Source organism: Styela clava, chromosome 2, assembly GCF_964204865.1.
Source record: "Styela clava chromosome 2, kaStyClav1.hap1.2, whole genome shotgun sequence".
In the NCBI taxonomy this organism is placed as follows: domain Eukaryota; kingdom Metazoa; phylum Chordata; class Ascidiacea; order Stolidobranchia; family Styelidae; genus Styela; species Styela clava.
This window is the reverse complement of record NC_135251.1, coordinates 10,053,011-10,073,231: the sequence shown is the minus strand read 5'-3', so window position 1 is coordinate 10,073,231 and position 20,221 is coordinate 10,053,011. Positions and strand designations below refer to the sequence as shown.

At 32.0% G+C, this 20,221-nt stretch overlaps 1 protein-coding gene across 1 annotated transcript; it reads right to left on the bottom strand.

Moving 5' to 3' along the window:
* Nucleotides 1-6,315: 6,315 nt before the first annotated feature.
* Nucleotides 6,316-18,082, bottom strand: LOC120336913 (uncharacterized). Its single transcript, XM_078109925.1, has 9 exons — nt 17,986-18,082; nt 17,350-17,491; nt 16,871-16,985; nt 14,980-15,110; nt 13,865-13,995; nt 7,578-7,640; nt 7,265-7,333; nt 6,913-6,957; nt 6,316-6,572 (listed from the first exon to the last, which is right to left on the bottom strand). The coding sequence occupies exons 4-9, from the start codon at nt 14,988-14,990 to the stop codon at nt 6,484-6,486; spliced, it is 408 nt and encodes a 135-aa protein (XP_077966051.1). The 5' UTR covers nt 14,991-15,110; nt 16,871-16,985; nt 17,350-17,491; nt 17,986-18,082; the 3' UTR covers nt 6,316-6,483.
* Nucleotides 18,083-20,221: the final 2,139 nt, after the last annotated feature.

Sequence of the window (20,221 nt, the reverse complement as noted above, 5' to 3'; positions counted from 1 at the left end):
AAATAAAATACAAAATGATAATCGGCACTTTCATACTTTGCGGTTAAATAACAAACTAAACATGTGAAAATTTTTGAATACGAGATAGCGTACGATTTAATCAAGTCCAGTTTTCAGTAATACAAATTTAAATATTATGATTTGTTACGAAAAACGGTAAATATCTATCTTATTTGAAAAACTGAGATAAAAGTTTTAAATAAAATAGTGCAATATAAAAGTAATGATCCATTATTTCATCAATAAACCTGACTAAGTGTGAAATATTAAAACTACAAGTCACGCCAGTCGAATGTTTTCACAGTGATTTGAAATAAAATCAGGTGGTGACGGAATAGCTATAAATTATGGGCGGATTATTGAGGTTCATCTCCATGACCACACCTCGTTTCACAGAGAAAATTCAAATCAACAGCAACACAACACGAACTTGGCAAAGTGGCTCATAAGTTGTTCAATACCAATTGAAACTTGATTTCTTATGCGTACAAAATGACGGATGTTTCGGTTGTGAAACTTAAGACTTAATTTGCCATCGCAAGCGGAAAGCATGCTCAATTTTATGCGAAATATAATATTCTTTAATAATATCAATATATATAGTTCTACTATTATATAACTATAAAAAAAGTGTCATGTATAGCTAGTGAAGCATCGGTATTGTGTTAGTAATCGCCTGAATACAATTAGTCTTATTTGCAATTTGCTTCTATATAAACTAGAATCTTACCAACTCCATTATTTTCGAGCAAAAGGGGGGCGTCCAAATCCGTAACTACAAATATAATTAAATAAATATATATGTATCATAAATTAATTATTGAAAAACAAATACTATCGCCAAAAAATACTGGATTTACCGGAAATTCGGAAAATGCTGTGCAAAAACTGAGATTTAAAACTGAGTGGTTATAAGCTAGTAGAAACAAATTTCATAAAGTATCTCTGAATTTGATCGATTTCAAAATATTGAACTAGAAAATTCAGAAATGATCCGGACGCGACTGCGGCTTACTAAAGTTTCTTTTACATGAAGTATTGATATATTAAATAAAAATTAGCATTGGTTTTGTTTTATCTACTGTAATTAACAAACATCACTCACTTTCCAGAGATAATGATCCTACTTTAGCACAAATGTCACCTTGACAAATACACAATAGCCATAAAAATATCTACATATCGTGTAATTACGCCAGACCAACCATCGCTTAATAAATATTGAATGTTAATCGACCTATATTGCGCACTAAGGAAATCCGTCGACTAACGCATTTCCGATTATTGCCAAATTTACTCACCACTCATGTTTTGATGATACTATATCAGTTTGAATTAATATTAAAAATTCTCTTACCAAAATTTGTGCCATTCGAAAACACGCTAAATTTCAAAAAATAATATAACAATTTGTTTCTGTTGTGTGATTCCAAAATCAATCCAAAACTCCATCCTCAAAACAAACAATACACGTATTTACGCTTTTATTCTTGGTATAATATTTTATGTTCAGAATAAATGTTTTGGACCAGCAGTCTGATTCAGATTACAAAATATCAAAAATGGTAATTGTGAATAGTAATTACGTTCAGCTGAGTAGCATAAAACAATCGGAGAGCGCCAGCCTATATTGTTAAACAAAAATCGAAAAATTTCATGAAAAGCATCAGGAGTTTATTTTGAATGCTCTTTAAGAAACATGTATCGAAGATCGTTAGCAAAGACTAAAAAATGATTTATTGTATTTGTTGAAATATGTCGAACGATAGTGTTATTTCTAAAACTGGGCTTGCCAGGACATCTTTTTGTCTTACATCGTCGTTAGCCTAGTTTCAACACAGCTATCCAGAAAAAATACGTATCTTGAAAAGAAATATCCTCATCTCACATTTTGCAACAAACTACTAGCTTTTTACATTTTTTGGGTCGCTGAAAAAAATAAATTGAAAAATTTCAATAAGTGTATAACTTGGCCTCAAAATAAAATACGTGCCCCATGAACGCGTAAACATTGAATATTTAACCTTTCACTTACAGACCATGTTCGATTAAATAAGTAAAATATATTATCTTACGTCACGATAACAATGAAATACATTTCGGCAGATAAGTGACTATCTCAAGCTCGGCCTTGTATTGTTACATATACTTTTTTTCATATTTTGTCCAATTTTCTTGAGTTTGATACCCCACATTTCAACGTTTATGTAGTGTAGTGTTTTAGGGCTTGTGCAATTTTATGAGGTGAAATATATATAAGTGTTTTTTCACTGACTAACTTCAATAAATCAAAATATATAATGTATAATAAAACAAAAGGACGTTTGTGATCTGAAGTTTTTGAAGTTCTTGTAAAGATGAATTCATTCTAGGTTAAAAGAAATTTTCATACGTTGAATATATATTTTCAAGTTTCACATATATATAAAGCTTCAAGTCTAGTGTGTTTTTTTCTCATTTATATATTACGCATCAAAGTGAAATTAGGTACATTGTGTTTATTTACAGTAATATTGGAAGTTACATCATAATCTTGGAATATAAATATAATTCCATTCAAAACATGATTGCGTCAAGTTGCTGTTGCATTGCTTCGACTTCAGCTTCACGATTGGCTTGTGCAACTGAAAAAGTTATTTTATGGCTTTTAGTCACAAACGTGCTTTCATTATCTTTTTTTTTTCATTTTTGGTATGACAGTTAAATATAGTTTCAATCGTTCTCGTGATCTTATTCATATTGATGGTCACTTTCTTATAGTGCAGTTTTTAGAAGCGAATTGAACCATTTTGGCATTTTATAACGAACTGTAAAATAAGAAAATTAAAAAGGAAACAGGAAGAATTTCTGTAACAAAGGTAGACAAATATTTTACTCAGTCTCTCTAATTTAAAAAACGTAACGGCCACAAGTTATGCTCTGCTGAAACATGGAGAAACAATTAAGACCCTGTCACCCCTTATATATGTATATATAGTTATGCTTTACCCAAAATTTGGTTATTTAATCCATCGCAGAATGTTAGAGATGCACCTGAAAATGAAATTGAACATTAATTACTGAAAATTCTTCAAGCGACATTGTTTATGTCCCATGCACCAAGTTGAAACGTTGTATTTTTTGACACATATCCAATACGGCGAATAAAAATTTAACTTTCGCCATTCGTCTTTACTAAATCATAAACCCATAGTGAGAGCATTATTTACGACAACAATATATATAAAACAAAACCTTTTTCATGAGGTTTGTTTACTATAGAAAAGTCTGTAGGTTTATAAGTTAAAAATTTTGCTTACCGCTTACAAATCCCAGGTTGATTACGTATGAGCCAATCATTGCAGGAGCTGTTGTACCATCAGTCGGCCCTGAAAAATTATGAATTGTGAACGTTAAACTAACAAAAGACTTTTACCAATTGATTCGATTTATGCCTTGAAAACACATTCCATACCTATAAATTAGATTTTACTCACCAGAAAAACTTTCATAAGATTTATACCAAGTACTTATTGTATTGAAATCAATAGTTCCATCCTCTTTCATTGCTGAAAATATTATGAATTCAAAAAAGTCATTGAAAAATAAATAGGAACAAATGCTAATTCTAATATATACAAAATTTGAATATTTAAGTTAAAATACAAATTAGATTTTGTAGACACAATTGCGTACTACGACAGTAGTTTGGTCAGACAAGATTTTTTTTTTATAAATAAATCATTTTCACTTCCTATTTTATTCGTTATATTCCTATTTGTTTCAGCTATTTATAAACAAATTATTTTGAATGTTAGAATAAAAAACTCAATTAAAATAATATTGAAAAAAATCAATTTACAACATTCCTTCAAATGATATTGATCAACTTACAACCTCTTTTACACTTCCACAAAAGCGAACTAGACAGACTATCCCAATAAAACAATATTTAAGCATATTGTGATATCAAGCAGGCAAAGTATAGCTAGTTAGCTTCTTAATAGCAGCAATTCTACATCCTGTCGTTGACGCGTAGAGGAATGTCAGAATTGAAAATGAATACAGTTCTACCACAATAATAGTACTATTATAAAGTGTATATAAATTTTATTAAATATCCCTTTTATTCTTCATATTCTATAGATACTTTGAAAAATGATTGATCATGACTTTTTACGGTCGCGACCCATAACACAAATGAGTTACATTTATGAAAATTACTTACCTATTACTATTTATTACTTATTACTTTTACCGTCTAGCAGCTAGAGTCATAACGCACAGAATCTGATTAATTGATTGATTTTGATTAATTTTTTTCACATGATATATTGTGTAGTTTAGCAATACAGATTAAATTTTCTAACTCCAACGGTATTACGTATCGATTTTAATCGGTAAGTATGTTGATAGGTGTTTGTCTGTCTTTTTGTCTGTCTGTCTGTTAGATGCACGCGATATCTCACGAAAACGAGATTGAATCTGCTCCAGATTTTGCATGTGCATTCATCATATGTCGTACCAGAAGCCTATTGATTTTGGATGTGTTATGTCGTATAATTAGCGAGTTAGTAATTAATTAGTGATTGGACACAAGGTATCACTATGGAGTAAAAGCGCTGTTTTGGGGGGATCCCCTAACTTTCGATCGATAAGTCTTCGGTCTCTGACCGATATTCTCGTTTTATGATTGTTCCGTTATATCATATTGTTTATACTAGGAAGGATCGAATTTATTTTTTTGCGGAGTAGTATTCAACATAGACGAAATAATTAAAAAAATGCCCCATTCTTTGTAGTTGATTGAAATTGAAAATATTGATTTGCACTCACCTTCAATCAATAACTCTCTTCCATTTGTACAAGAACAAGTTTGACATAATATCATAACAAATAAATATCTCAGCATATTGTTATACGAAGCTTGCCAAGTAAAGCTAATTAGCTCCTGAATATGAGCAGTTCTACATCCAGTTGTTGACGCACAGAGGAAATTATTTATTGTACGTCTTTCCGATAATCGGAAAATAGCATCTTTGTAAACACGTATTCTATTCAATTCATTAGTCTTGCTGCACACTAACACAAAAGTATTTCTGTAACGTTTCGTCTGACCGAGGTCAGACTTCTATGGAAACCTCCCTCGGGGACGAAATTCAGATATGAATGACTATGCCAACACCCTAAACGAGAAACTAACAAAGGAGCATCATAAATACGCACGTTCTCAAATCTCAAAAAAGACAAATTCCACGCTTTGAAAAAGCTCGAATAAAAAAAAGCAAGATATATTGTGACCGTACCTGCTGACAAAGGTGGGGGTACGTGCATTCTTTCTCGATCATATTATATCACTGAAGGCATGCGGCATCTAGCTGTTAGTCTGGTGTACGAATACAATCTTAAAGACATCTCTAGACAAATTGGAAATAATGTGACCAAATTATGTCATAATATGAAAGAAGCCGGCGTAATAGATAATAGACTGTTCGAAGCGATGATTCCGAAAAATCCCAAACCAGGCCGTCTACGCTCACAGCTAAAAGTCAATAAGGAAAATTATCCTTGTCGCCCAATCATATCAGCAAATGGAACCGCAACAGAAAAACTTTCGACATATATAGTTAACCGACCTTATGTGCAAGAAAGTAATACCGTCGTATGTCAAAGACAACCAGAAAAGTATTTTGACTAATCTTTAATCACTGTAGTAGCTGAAGCTTTGTTCAACATCGCTCACATGATTTATTGGGTAACGAATCTGGCAACATCTGCAAAACACTGATAAGATCATAATGAATAAAACAACGACTCGTGATGAGGAAAGCAAAAAAGAATCCTTCATTATAGTAACAACTGATTGGCTAATAAGTTAGTAATTCAATTTTTGCAGTATTTACACAGAATTATGCTACTGATTTGCAAAGTAGAATTTGATTGTACTGCCTTTTACAGAGCCCTGCCTACAACGGCGGTTCCTTTTTTTTTTTTTTTTTAAATATAGACTGTAACTCATGTTTCTAAATAAAATTGAAGGTTATATTAGTTTCTACGCCAATACTTTTTATTTTTTTTTCATTGGGGCAAATTAATTTACACTCCTATTCGTGCTTTTGGCTTATCAATTTGTTTTACTAAAGTTTCAAACATAAACTTGTTCAATGTGAATAAAGCTGAAAACATATTCAGAATATGAGAAAAACCTACCAAAGGTTTAACTGAGGAAAATATTGGACATCATGTTTGGGTTCGAGATATTAATGTGCTACACCAATATCGAAAAGCATCGAAAGAAAAAAAAATGACTGATCTTTGTTGATTGATTTGCATTGCTAAATCTTAATTGATATTTCGACTAATACGTATATAATACAATATCCATAATACAAAAAGCCCGATTGTTTTACATTTCATTTTGCTTTAGAGAACGAAAAACGTTTATATAATGAATGTTTAAAATTAAATAAATATTGTTTTTCTACAGTAATAGTGGAAGTTACATCATGATCGTGAATCGAAAAAATTATCCCAATCAAAATCATGTTGCAGTTGCATTGCTCTGATTCCAGCATCACGATTGACTTGTGCCACTAAAAAGGTTGTTTTATTGTTTTAGTAAACTACATATATTTTATTATTATTATTTGTTCACCATTATTCTGTAACAGTGCTTGCAACTTTTTTTTTTGAGTTAAAGATGACTTCATTTTGTTGCAAGAATTGAATAAGCTAATTGGGCTATTTTGGCAGTCGGGCAGGATGTAACATTGATGGGAATGATAAATCAGATATGAAAATTAAGAAGCGAATATAAGCATGTTTTATTCGTAGTGTCGTATAAATATATAGCAGCCATCTTCGACCCCATTCAAAATTTGCTAAAAAATTACGACTCCGCTCTTCCAATTAATTTATATTTTCATGCAATACCTTTAATTTGATTAGATAAATCATCATTGAAGGTTAGAGATGCGTCTGAAAACAAATATTTTGATTCCAAATTCATGCTAAGAATATATGTTGCCATGCTCGAATAAAATATCAATTAAACCAAATTAGCAAAATGATACTGCTTTTATTATATTTTTTGATTTGAACAAACTTTCAATGTTTTGACATAGGCTATATGCCATAATGCATTGTCGTTACATATTATTCGTCGTAACTTAAATTGTCATGAACTTCAAAGTAATACAAGTGAGGCAATGTAGTAAATATTCAAAGTAATCAGCAAATCATCATCTATAATGCGTATTTACCTATAAGTTGGAATAAAGCTCACCATTTACAAATCCTAGGTTAAATACATATGAACCAATCATTTCAGGATGAGTTGTTCGGTCAGCCAGAACTAAAAAATGATAAATTTCAACTGGCTAAAAACATTTCAAATTTCAGAAAAAATAACATATTTATCATTTCAATAAAAAATAAAATCTGATTAGTAATTTGGTTTACAAAATATATTATATTAGAGATTTTAAATATACTGCCACCAATATACCAAACGTCCTTAAAAAGTATTTCATTTTAGTAAGTGGTTTAATTCTTTCATTAAAAGACGCAATCCTTTCTACATCCATCATTTTACTCACATGAAGAACTTCCATGCCAGTTATTTATTACATTGAAATAACTATTTCCATCCGCGTCTATTGCTGAAAATACACAAATAAAAAAGTTAAACAACACTAAACGCTAATTCTAGAATATATAAAATTTTAATAAAAAGGTTGAACTGCAAATTAAAAACAATTCTCTCTTATCAAATCTTTTGAAGATTATTCGGGAACTAACGTGGGTTTATTGGCATATAAAAGCTCATAAACTCGAATGGTCGATTGTAATTGAAAACATATATTGGAATTCACAGCGCACTAAATATGAATATAAATATAATTCGACGATTCGACACATTTTTTTTAAATAATTTGGATTGTGTACTCACATAAAATCGAAGGTGCTCTCAAACTTGTACAAGAGTAAGCTTGACATACTATCATAACAAACAAAAATTTAAGCATATTGTGATACGAAGTTACATATCGAAGTAAAGCTGGTTAACTCCTGAATATCTGTTTACTTTCAGTTAATGACGCAATAAGGAAATAGTTCGTTATACGTTTTTCCGATTATCTGAAATAAGTTGTAAATTTCACGACATCATTTAATTGTAAGCAGAAATAAATATCATAAATATGTGTGATAAACGCTGAGAACACGACTAAATTGTCACAGTTAGTAACAATAAAAATTAAACTGTATATTAGTCAATACTTTTCATCTCTTGTGCGTACGAAATATGTGGTTCTCAACTATTAAATATGGACAAATACCCTTCCTGCTTAACCATTTTTCAATAATTTTTGACACTGAGGTTTTTGCAGCGTAACATTTTTCAATGTTACTGGTTCATAACTTTTTTCTTCAATCAACAAATCACTTTTAGGTTGCTTTATTTATGCGTATCTAGGTAGTCGAGCCAAGAAATATTAAAGAGTGAGTTCTCGAATTATTATAATTCAAATAAAAGAATCCAATTTCTAAATAATAATAAAGCGCTACCCTTTTTATGTATGTTGCTTAATATATGCGTATCTACATGGTCGGACTAAAATTAAAGAGTGAGGTCTCGAAATTGTTTTTTCTTCCTCCAGCAATTTTGGTTTGAATAATACAAATCAGTGGTACAACACTTCTTGAACCAACAAATGTTTTCGATGAAGGACATCAGACATAAGTTTCTAAAACTTGAATAGTCATTTCTAACGAAATTATAATAAGCAAAATACCCTGTATATCTTCGGCTCGTAAATTTATAAAGTAAATTTTATTCTCATTTTTATATTTCTAATAAACACTAATAATTAATATTAATCAATGATATAATATAAGATCGACCTAAATATTTGAAAATGAATTGTTCGTTTCTCGCTTGGGATGTGTATTATTCCGTGTCGCTATTAAGTCAGAGCGAAGGATACACGCCGCTAGATCGATAAGTGGGCGGTCTACGATTGCTGCTAACTCGTTCATGTGATATTCTCGTTATTTCAATCTGTTGAATACTATGTACATGTTGCTCATGCAAGCAGTGTGAAAACGTTCCTAATGTTTTCACTTCAGAAAACAATTCCAGATTTCATGTTATTTTTTGTTCTCTACATCATACTACATGTGAAATAGATGAAAAAAATCAATTTTTCATGGAGTGTGTTATTGCATAAAAGTGCGTCTGAGTGTGTTAATGCATAAGGGTGCGACTGTAGTAAATGTCTGTCTCGTTAAATTATCTCTCAAATATTTCAGACATTCAAACCAGTTTGTAAAATATACCGCCTTATATTGATATATTGTTGTATTCTTGATAGCGTTGACTCGCACTGTCAATAAATATACCTAATCGCCAATATGATCCTATATTGTTTCTGAATATATTTAACTGTTTCCTTTGTCCATAAATAGGTCTGCGTATTTTCGGAGTTTTTTCGCACAATCTTTTTTAGATGACCTCCTTATGAAAAAGGGCAATAGGCAATAAATATATAGCAGGCTGATAACTCCCCATCTTCAGAAAAATGAATTCGGAAATTTCAACGGCTTTCAAAGTAAAAAATAACTTAGAAATAAAACTGAAATGAAATTGAAAAGTGCAAGTATGATATGCTGATCTCACAATTCAACTTTCCAATGCATTTGGTAAAAAACAGTGTATTTTTTTCTGTTTCTCATCATATTGTAAATATCTAATCAAAAAACATTATATGAAAAGTAAATCTGAAAATTCGGAAACATGGATACTATCCAAAATAGACATCAATGAAACCTGTGACTTGTGCCTGTGACTAGAGGATTAGAGTAATACGCATCAATTCCGCTTTGTGCCTTCCTAGCATTGTAGTCCAACATGCGGTTGGCTTTAATATCTAAAAGTCAAATATTTAAAAAGTATCAAGAAATAACTTTAAATATTCCAATTTATTAATTTTTCTTAAATATTTGCTTTCAATACTTTTTAAAAACAAAGTGAACCACACAAAAAAATATATTTGTATGTAGATATACATTCATTCAAAACATGCTGTAATTCAACTCTGAATAAACTTGCAGATTTTGTCTATTTAATTGTTAATAATTTTAACCATACCTCACCCTCAGTAATTCTTCCGAAATTTTGCGAAAATGTGGCATCTGATTGAAAAAAATAAAGTTAAAATTTGTGAATATTTTGAACACGAATATTTTCACATTTTCAATTTTTTCAATTAACATTTTACTAATACTTTGTACACATTCAAAATACCTATATATTGATAATAAGATTGTACTTCATTTGTAGTCATATATTTATCATAATAGTATTATTTACTGAGGTCTGAAAAATCATGTTTTCCTGAATATTCCAATCGTCTGATCAAATTTACATAAAAGAACGTTCGTATGGAAAAAAATATATATATATATATACATACTTTAGTTATCATTTTTTTTGAATGATATAAATAAAAGTTCGAACTTACTGGCTTCCAAACAAATCTGGGTCGAGTATTTAAAACTAATTTGACGAATTTGTAATTCAAATTTATAGGTGAATCAACAGACAACAAGTCAATATATACTTTCTTACAATTATTATATATTTTCCCGAGACGAAAAACGAAAAGTGCTTTGAACACCTGAATTGTCGACTGACCGACATACGGACTGCGTATTCTGAGAAGTCAGACTTACAAAAAGTAAACTTAAAACAACGAATTTTAAAGAGCGAAGCAAGTTCAGTGCTCAAGAGTCTCCTTGAAAGTATGTCATTTTGAACGTTTACGCAAGTTGCAACAAATTGCTATGGTCAAATGCTTGTTCGGTAAGGGCAAATGTTTAATTTCAAATACTTTTTATAAATTTCATAATAATTGAGGGGTAAAAGCAAAACTTTTTGATTGAATAGATTTCAAAATCTTTGATAAATTTATAAAAAAAAAGATTCAACAGATGATTTGAAAAACTGGCAATTGAGATTAGGCAATGGAAGAGCAGTTTAAACAAAATTAATATTAAGAGATACAAAAGCTAAATGAGATTTGGTTCCAGTCTGTCAGTTAATTTTGTCTATATCAAATCTAATATAAGATTTAACAGCAAATATTTGGAAACGAATCCAGACGATTTTTATTGATAAGGGTATTTTAAGATGCGGCCCGCGGTTTTACCCAGGTATTGATATCTGCGAAAAAAGTTGCACACCCCTGATTTAAAAAGATGATTCGAACAAATCAGACTTTACACTAAAGTTCGTCAGTATATTCGTTATATACAAGTATATTCAAAAATATATACCCTACTCTTTCTCAAAGACTAAAGCATGCATAAACATTTTTTAAAGTGCTTATTGCTAGCCAACATGGAATGAATAAATAAACGGCAAACACAGCCACAAACAATTCACGAGCTATAAACGTATTTTAGTGTGAGCAAATATAAAATTGTATTCACGTCAATATCAAACTTCAAAATAGGAATACACCTGTTGTGTTCTAAACGCTACACTTAACTTGCACTCTTCTATTTCAATTAATCAAATGTTAGGAACCGAATGAAAATTAAAAAATTAAAAAAAATATGCGACAGCGACAAAATGAAACATGTTATATTGGGGAAATGCGTTTAAATCATTCCCACTAGCAGGGACTGTCTTATACCAACAAAAATAAAAATGTAAAAAATAGTCAGGCGTCTTGACAGAAAAAAAAATATTAAACGCAAAAAGCTTTACGAAGAAACGACTGCGAATAAACTAGTCAAATTAACAAATCAAACTTTCAACCACAGCTCTCAACAAATACGCACAATTTGTCATCTAATTATAATTTCATCTTTTCCTTATATTTCTATGAATTTGTTTCATTCTGTGTATTTTTTCGGTGCACGCACAAGCTTGACCAGTGCTCCGCAATAATAGTATGGACAAAATATGACATAAATAATATTAATTAATTTAACTACCTTTATTGTAAACAATTGTGCATGTTTCATTGAGATGTACCGATACCACTTTATTAGTAACATTACGAAAATACAAATCAAAACTAAATATAATCGGGCAATATGCAGTTTGAAATACTTTTTATGGCCGTGGGTTACCGCGATATTTCGTAGAAATGTTCTTTTGTGGGCGCTACCTCAGGTTACATCAAACTGACAATTAAATTAATACACAAGACATTATAAGTAGATTCTGATTAGTCGCCAATTGGATACTTTGCGTACTACCAAATCATTACCAGACAACATAACAGAAAAAAACATCATCTTTCGAAAGAGTGGGCTTTTTTCGTAAGTTGCCCGTATAAGTGCGCTGACAGTTTCATGGAAATTTCCGTTTTTCTCCGATTTTTTTTCAAAACGTGGTGCTTTCTCAAATTTAAAATTTTTTTTGCATTAGTCACAAAATTTCTTTGTACATTATTCATAAAACACATCATTTAAGATTGAAAAATAAATATATCACATGAAAAGAAGTTGATGTTTGCGATCGGGACGCGTTAATTGGTTCGAGTGCATTCTAAACTGACGCTAGTGATCACGGCATTCAATTAAAAAACTTTTCGCACAACGTCGTATTTTGTATTTTACATATTCCAAAATCCACTAATTTTAAAATTTCCTCCTAATGTATGTAATATTTAAAATGTCGATATAAAATTTTGGCAGTAAATTATCCTATATTAACTAGTTTGGCTGAAATAGCTAAAAACAAGTCCGAATCCCATTCGCGGGGGTGGGAATGTGCATGGCTTATAGTTCAGATACACTTGAATTTTAAAACATTTTCGATTATATAAAAGCTAAATATATCGGAAATATCGGAATACATTTAGCCGATACCGATACAATACTAATGTCAAAAAATTGGTCGTTATTGCCGATACCGATACACCCGTACATCTCCACATCAGACTATAGGACACAACTAGGAATATTGCTTTAGTTAATGGGTTGTTCAGAATGATTGTTGCTATCTTTTAACGCCAAATTACGGTTTTTTGTTGGGCAGAATAGTTAAATCGATGGGGCGATTCTACGAGTTGAAATGGTCTGGTTATATATATGAGCGCATTAGTGCTTAAACAGGAGAGAACGAACGAAGAAATGTAATCTTACTGCTACAAGATAAGATTATACTCAATATACAAAAAGAATAATTTTGTCGCAGAATCGCCCGAAAATTACAAACGATTTATCCATCCACGGCCACAAATTTTAAGAGATGAATTACATGATCGGGTAGAAACCATATTATGCAGAAAAATATTTATTTGCGGAGAGATACGAAGAAAAAGTCTGCGGCTACGTTATTTCTGAGTACAATCTATAGTCACAAATCAACGTTAATTTTGAGGTGGTTTGTTAATTTAGCACACAATATATCTTTTTACAAGAGCAACACATCTGTCGTGACTTTGCTAAACAACTTTTTTCTATTTTAAACTATTAAATAACCTTCGTTGTTTGCAAGGTACATACAAAGAAAATCAAAATTGAAAAATATGTAACACGTAGTAAAAGGTTCAAGAGCACTATTTTAGTGTACTAGATTAGGATCTTTCGTACAAAGCACTTGACACCAATGCAAAAATGTGATATTTGATAAAAACCACTTGCGCCAAGTTTTAAAATAAATAATTATCTAGTTATTGTAAATTTATCTTTCCAGCAGAATCTGCATTTCTGACCCAAACCCTGACAGAATAATTACATATTTATTATTCTGAACGATAGCGGGGGTGTTTTGTTTTCACCGGGGGAGGGGGTGTACAAAAGATCGTTAATTTGATCCTAAATATGAAAATGGTATTGAAAGACTCAAAAGATTTTGATTACATACTTGCTCTGCTGGCCGGACTCGATAGGCTCTCATCTTGCTCAGTGATGAATACCAGACAAATGACCACGACGAAATTCTTGTGATGAAGTTGATGTACCGTCTTTCTAACGTTAAAGCAGTTTCTTAAAAGGCTGAAATTGAATGTATTTTTAGTTCATTCTAAAATTATCAGAGGTGTATTTAGCTTAGGACTGCGACGCAAAAAGAGTGAAAAGTTTTAATCCTAAATTGTTACAACAAATAATTTCAAATTAGATGTAATTGAAACTCGTTGCTTGCGCATTGTTCCTTAAACTATAGAAAAGACGAACAAAGAAATGCAGTTTTTCTGCTATAAAATAAGCATATACTCAATATATAAGAATAAAATTTGACTCAGATTTCCCAAAAAAATACAGTTATTATATTGAAAATTTTCTTTTAGTGCAGAGATATTTAACCGGATATACTACTATATACCTAAATGTACACCAAATCAGAACCCGGGTATACAAACAAGTAAAACTATAGGCGGGGCGATATACAGAAAAGTCGGTACTCCCGAAGTAAGAGATAATTTCTGGTACAAATACTACAGAAGTCACTCGGATAGTCCCAGAGCTCGTAATAGATCTAAAATATGGGTATTGGAACAAAATTATGGTCTAACCTTAATCTGGTACACATACTACGTTCCAGTGTCCGCCATCTTAGTAGACATACTTCTGGAGTACCGAAAAGTCTGTGGCTACGGTATTCGCTAATTTCTAAGCAAAAGCTGTAGTTGTGACAAGAGTAAGTCTTCTGTCATGATTTCACCAAACAACTTTTTCTACTTTATATTATTAAATAACCATTGTTATTTGCGAGGAACGTACAAAAAAAAATTGAAAAATATGTACCACGTAGTAAAAGTAAAAGATTCAGGAGCAATATTTTAGTACTTTAGATTGGGATCTTTTGTACAAAAACTTTGACACTAAGTTCCAAATTAGTGACTATTTAGTTAGGGTTAAAAACAAATTGAATTTTTTTCAATTTCCCGCGCAATGTATAGAGGTTGTGCAAAAGATCCTTAGGTTTATCCTGAATATGCAAATCAAACTGGGAAAAATCAAAATATTTCGATTACATACTTGCTTTGCATACTGGCCAGGTTCGATAGACATTCAAATTGATCAGTGATAAATAACAGACAAATGACGAGGCATTTCCTTTGATGAAATGATGTACTGTCTTTCTAACTTTCAAGCGGTGTCTTAGAAAGCTAAAATTAAATGTAGCTTTAGTTCATTCTCAAATTAACAGTGACGTATATCGAGGGTATGGCAGGTATAGCTTCTACCATTGACAATTCTGGATTGCGGCGCAAAAAGAATAAAAAGTTCTAATCGTAAATTGTTACAATAAATAATTTCAAATTAGATATATTTGAAACTCGTATTGTTCCCGATCACTAATTCCAAATTAAACAGCTAAACGTGGAAGTTTGGATATCTGTGGTGGAATATAGAAAATTTTACATAAGTAAAAAACCATGTAATGGAAAGATTTCATGGCATAAAATTATTTCAGAGGACCTTCATAGAACACCTTGAACAGATCGACCCCAGGGGTTCGGTTTAATCGAACCTAGGTCAAAAAACACCGTATCGACAGTGTCGTGCTCATTACGCCATATTCACTGGTTATTGCTCCAGAAAGGGTTGTTTAGAATGATTGTTGCTACTTTTTAACGCTAAATTACGGCTATGTTGGGCGGAATAGTCAACTGCAAGGTGCGATTCTACGAAATGAAAATGGTCTAGTTCTAACAGACTTTGCCATAGAAAATTTATAGGCGGGAATTGTTGCTTGAACTAAACAAAAGACGAACGAAGAAATGCAGTTTTTCTGCTATAAGATAACTCAATATAAAACAAAATGAAGCAGATTTCCAAAACAATCGGAACTATTACTTATTTGGAATGTTCTTTTAGTGCAGTGATATTTAACGGGTTATACTATATACCCAAGTGTATACCAAATCAAACAAAAAGTATTATCGGTGTAGAGATATACAAAAAAGACAGTATTCCCGAATTAGGCCATAATTCCTGGTACAAATACTACGGAAATACACTCGGCTAGTACCCGAACACGTAATATACCTATAATAGGAGTATTGGAACAAAATTATGGCCAAACCCTAATCTGGTACACATACTACGTTCCAGTGTCCGCCATCTTGGTACACATATTTCGGGAGTACCAAAAATTCTGTGGCTACGTTATTTGCTAATTTCTAAGCAAAAGCTATAGTTATAAATCAACGTCAATTGTTACGTTTTTTGTTAGCAGTAAATTAGAATACATAATATCTTGTGACAAGAGTTAGACCTCTGTCATGATTTCACCCAACAACTTTTTCTGCGCTATTTTATTAAATAATCTTTGTTATTTGCGAGGTATATACGATGAAAATAAAAATTGAACAAGGTGTAACATGTAGTTAAATGTCAAACAGCGCTATTTTTAGCATACTAAATTGGGATATTTTGTAAAAAGCACTCGAAAATATTACAAAAATGGACACCATATCATGTGTACCAGGTTAGGCCATAATTTTAGGTACAAGTACTACGGGAGTCACATGGCTAGTCCTAGAACTCCAAAAAGAACTAAAAAAAGGAAAATTGCAATAAAGTCATAGCCTAACCCTGACCTGGTACACATTCTACGTTCCGGTGTCCGCCATGGTACGTGTACTTCAGGAGTACCCCAAATTATGAGATTTGATAAAAACACTTCCGCCAAGTTTTAAAATAACAAATCAGTAACTAGTTAGGGTTAGGAACAATTTTAAAATTTGAATTTCCAGCGCAATCTTCATTCTCGACCCAAACCTTAACCGAGTAGTTAAAAATTTCATTATTTTGTGAGTTTTTGGTATTGTTTTTTTTTGACCAAGGGATTTGTTCAACCAAACAACGATCTTTAGATTGAACCTAATTATACGATTAAAATTAAAAGAACCCGATTACATACTTGCTTTGCTGGTCAGACTCGATAGGCTTCTATCTTATTCAGACGAATTTCTTTTATTGATTAAGTAGTATACCATCAGGGAGGCGCATTTTTAAACTTTTGCGTAGATACATCCCTGCAAATAATTCAGATATTTCCCCTAAATTTATGAAATATTACTTATTTGGAATCATCTGGTAGTACATTGTGTTGTACCTCATCTTGTAAATGACGAGTAAACTATTAACAATTATGTCATAATTCACCTTCTTATGAAAATCCTCTCTACAGTCACAGATATCTGGAGACATTTAATTTCATAAGATACTACTCGCAGTTATAACGAAGTACAATTATTATGACAAGAAACTGTCCAATGACGCTTTCATAACTGTTTGTGGAATATATGAGGTGTTACTTCTGTTAAGTATGTGGCATTACCATATTGATTACGGGAATCCATGGATGTCGAAAAGTCAAATAAAATGTATAAATATTACCTGTAGATTTTCCCTCGGTTTCGTTACATCGTGTCTTCGCATCTTCAATTTTAACATCAACGACAGTTCTTTAAGATATCACAATAATAATCTGTTGCAGATCTTTCTAATGTGGGAATGGGAATACGTCTATCCACAATAACTAAAATATAAAAGTAAAAAAGCCAAGTATATTTAAATCCATGGATTTGGTGTTATATTTGAGGTTTCGATAGTTATCTATATTACATTGATGTAAAGCGTGTCATGTGAAATGCAGCTTACGTAGTGACTTATATCGGGCGCGACTTAAAAAGTGTGAGAATCACTGAATTCTGAATATAAAAAATATGCGAGGACGCCTGAGAAAATATCGAATATCTGATGAATGTAACAGCAGAGCTATTCTATTAACCTTGTATTTTTCGCTAATCGTCAATTTAGAACGAGTCCCAGGTATGTTTAGCTTTTTAGTTCTTAATGAAAATAATGGGAAATTGTAATTTCAACCAAAAAGATTTAGAAATCAGTTTATGAAAACAAATACGTACAAAAATTGAGATAGTAAGCAACAACATTAACTAAATCAATAAAAAATATAGAGTTTTAGGGAAACCATATAGCAGCTTCACAAACACTTGTTAATATTTAGCTCACCTGAATATTGTTCCAAAGAGACAAATTGATAAAAAGTAATATTCCAGCGCCAACCACACACAAAATCGACCGCACTCCATCATGTAAATTTGCTACTGAGGCGTTGTCGCTTGCGCTTCCCGCGCGAAGAGTGGACGAAAACGCTAATTAGTCATTTGTAATTAAACGTTTTTAATTAGTCCCGTTATTCCAGGATCCAGCAACCCTGGATCGCTACGAGCGGATCACGCTTCTAAACGTGATCAAAAAACGTAAACAATGCAAATGACATTTGGTATTTGCTTAATATAATATTACTTGCGATTGTTTGAATGTCCAATTTACACTAATTTCTCCGTCCAAACCAAACGTTGGAGACATAACATACATAGCAATATAATCGAGTTACATGAGAAAATCCTGTTTAATTTCTCAGACCAATGGTAACAATTGATAAAGTCTCGATTTAGCGCAGAGCTTTACCCATATTAGAGTTGCGACACCGTAGGTGATACGCAGCAACGAAGGGGGTTGCAAAGAATGATCAAATTTCACACACAGAGTACTACCGGAATATCCAATGTAAATTTCATACTTTTGATTCAAAACACAACTATTAAAACTAATGAAACGTATAAATCCCACTATTTTAAAACATTGCATAGAATCAGAGAAGCGCTGCGCTTGTATTTCTTGCTAACTCATCAATTTAGAACGAGTCCCAGGTATGTTTTGCTTTTTAGTTCATATTGAATATAATACGAAATTCTAATTCCAACCAAAAAGATTTAGAAAGAAATTCAGTTTATGAAAAGCAATACGTACAAAAATTGAGATAGTAAGCAACAACCTTAACCAAATCAATAAAAACTGTAAAAGTTTTGGAATCCCAGATTTAGCCTACTCTTAAATTAATGATTCGTAACCTTTTCGAGCCATCAGAGAACCCTTTTAATACTCAGAGAATTTTGTCAAATCCTAAAGTTTTGAACGCTTGAAGCCAGAGTTGCAACCGGAACCTGGTAGGGGGAGTGAATTTTGTGCAAAGTATAGAACAGGGGTGGGTACCTTTTTCGGCTTGCGTGCCAAAATCGACTAAATTTAATTACAAAATTCTTTCGCGTGCCGACAAAAATTAAAATCAATGCTTTGCTACTTTAAAGCAAAATACACAATAATAAACCCTTTAAACATGCACAGACAGATTCACTATTTGGAAAAATATCCGTCCGACAAATATATGTGATTACTTTTCCTATTCTATATATATTAGCGAGACTTCCACTGCTGCATTACCGCTGATAGAGATTGGACATTGGGTTTATATTTTGTAACTTTCAAAGAAATACACGACATACGGGTTTCATGTTTTAGACTACTTCTTTCACGAGACTAACTGAAGTTCATACCTGAGAACAGAGATCCACAAGTTTATGCAGAATAAAACACGGACAGTAATGCAGTTAAAAGTTTTTGGGTAACGAAATATTTTCGGGAATGACATCTCAATATTTTCTTCCATAATCGCTTATATTTCTTCTTCTAACCAACAAGAGCTGTACAACTCAAGCAGAAACAGAGGGAAAATGGTGGAATAGACGAACTATGTTATGTAAGTATGTAGCCAGAGGAATGCTGCGCTCTTTTCGACTAAATTTGGCGAGGGCTCACTCAGTTGTTATGTCATAATATATTTCTTTGTAATCATATGTCATGAAAGGACTAAAAGAGTTTAAATGAATAACGGATTGTTAACAAACGATAATAAATAAACGAAAACCTAGTTTCATCAGATAATTCAGAGTCTCAAAACTTTTCATCTGAGGGAGGATGATCTCGTTTTCGAGTCCTCATTCGCGTGCCAAATACCTTCATCGCCCCCGGCGCTATGAAGAAATGCAAAATCAGAAACGTAAATATTACAGACCAACTAAACAAAAAAAATAATAGTCAATAGTGTTTTTATGAGATGATTGAGCTTGGTGGTCATCAGCGAGTTATTTAATATTGGTGACATTTTCAGACGGTCTGTTGACACAGGAGACAGAAAAGATCAAATTAATTAACAATTTTCCGGTCTTATTATTCCTCCCTTCAGAGTCAGAAATTTGGTTTGCAGATTTACTGTATGTTCAATGTGATTTTCGCGGGGCAGTCTGTCGTGGGCTGCCAAGCGTGGCGTCGTTAATTAAGTAATATTCTAATTAACGAGATCCTCGTCAGTAGCGGTGGCGCAGGGGAAGCGTAGGGTCATGGT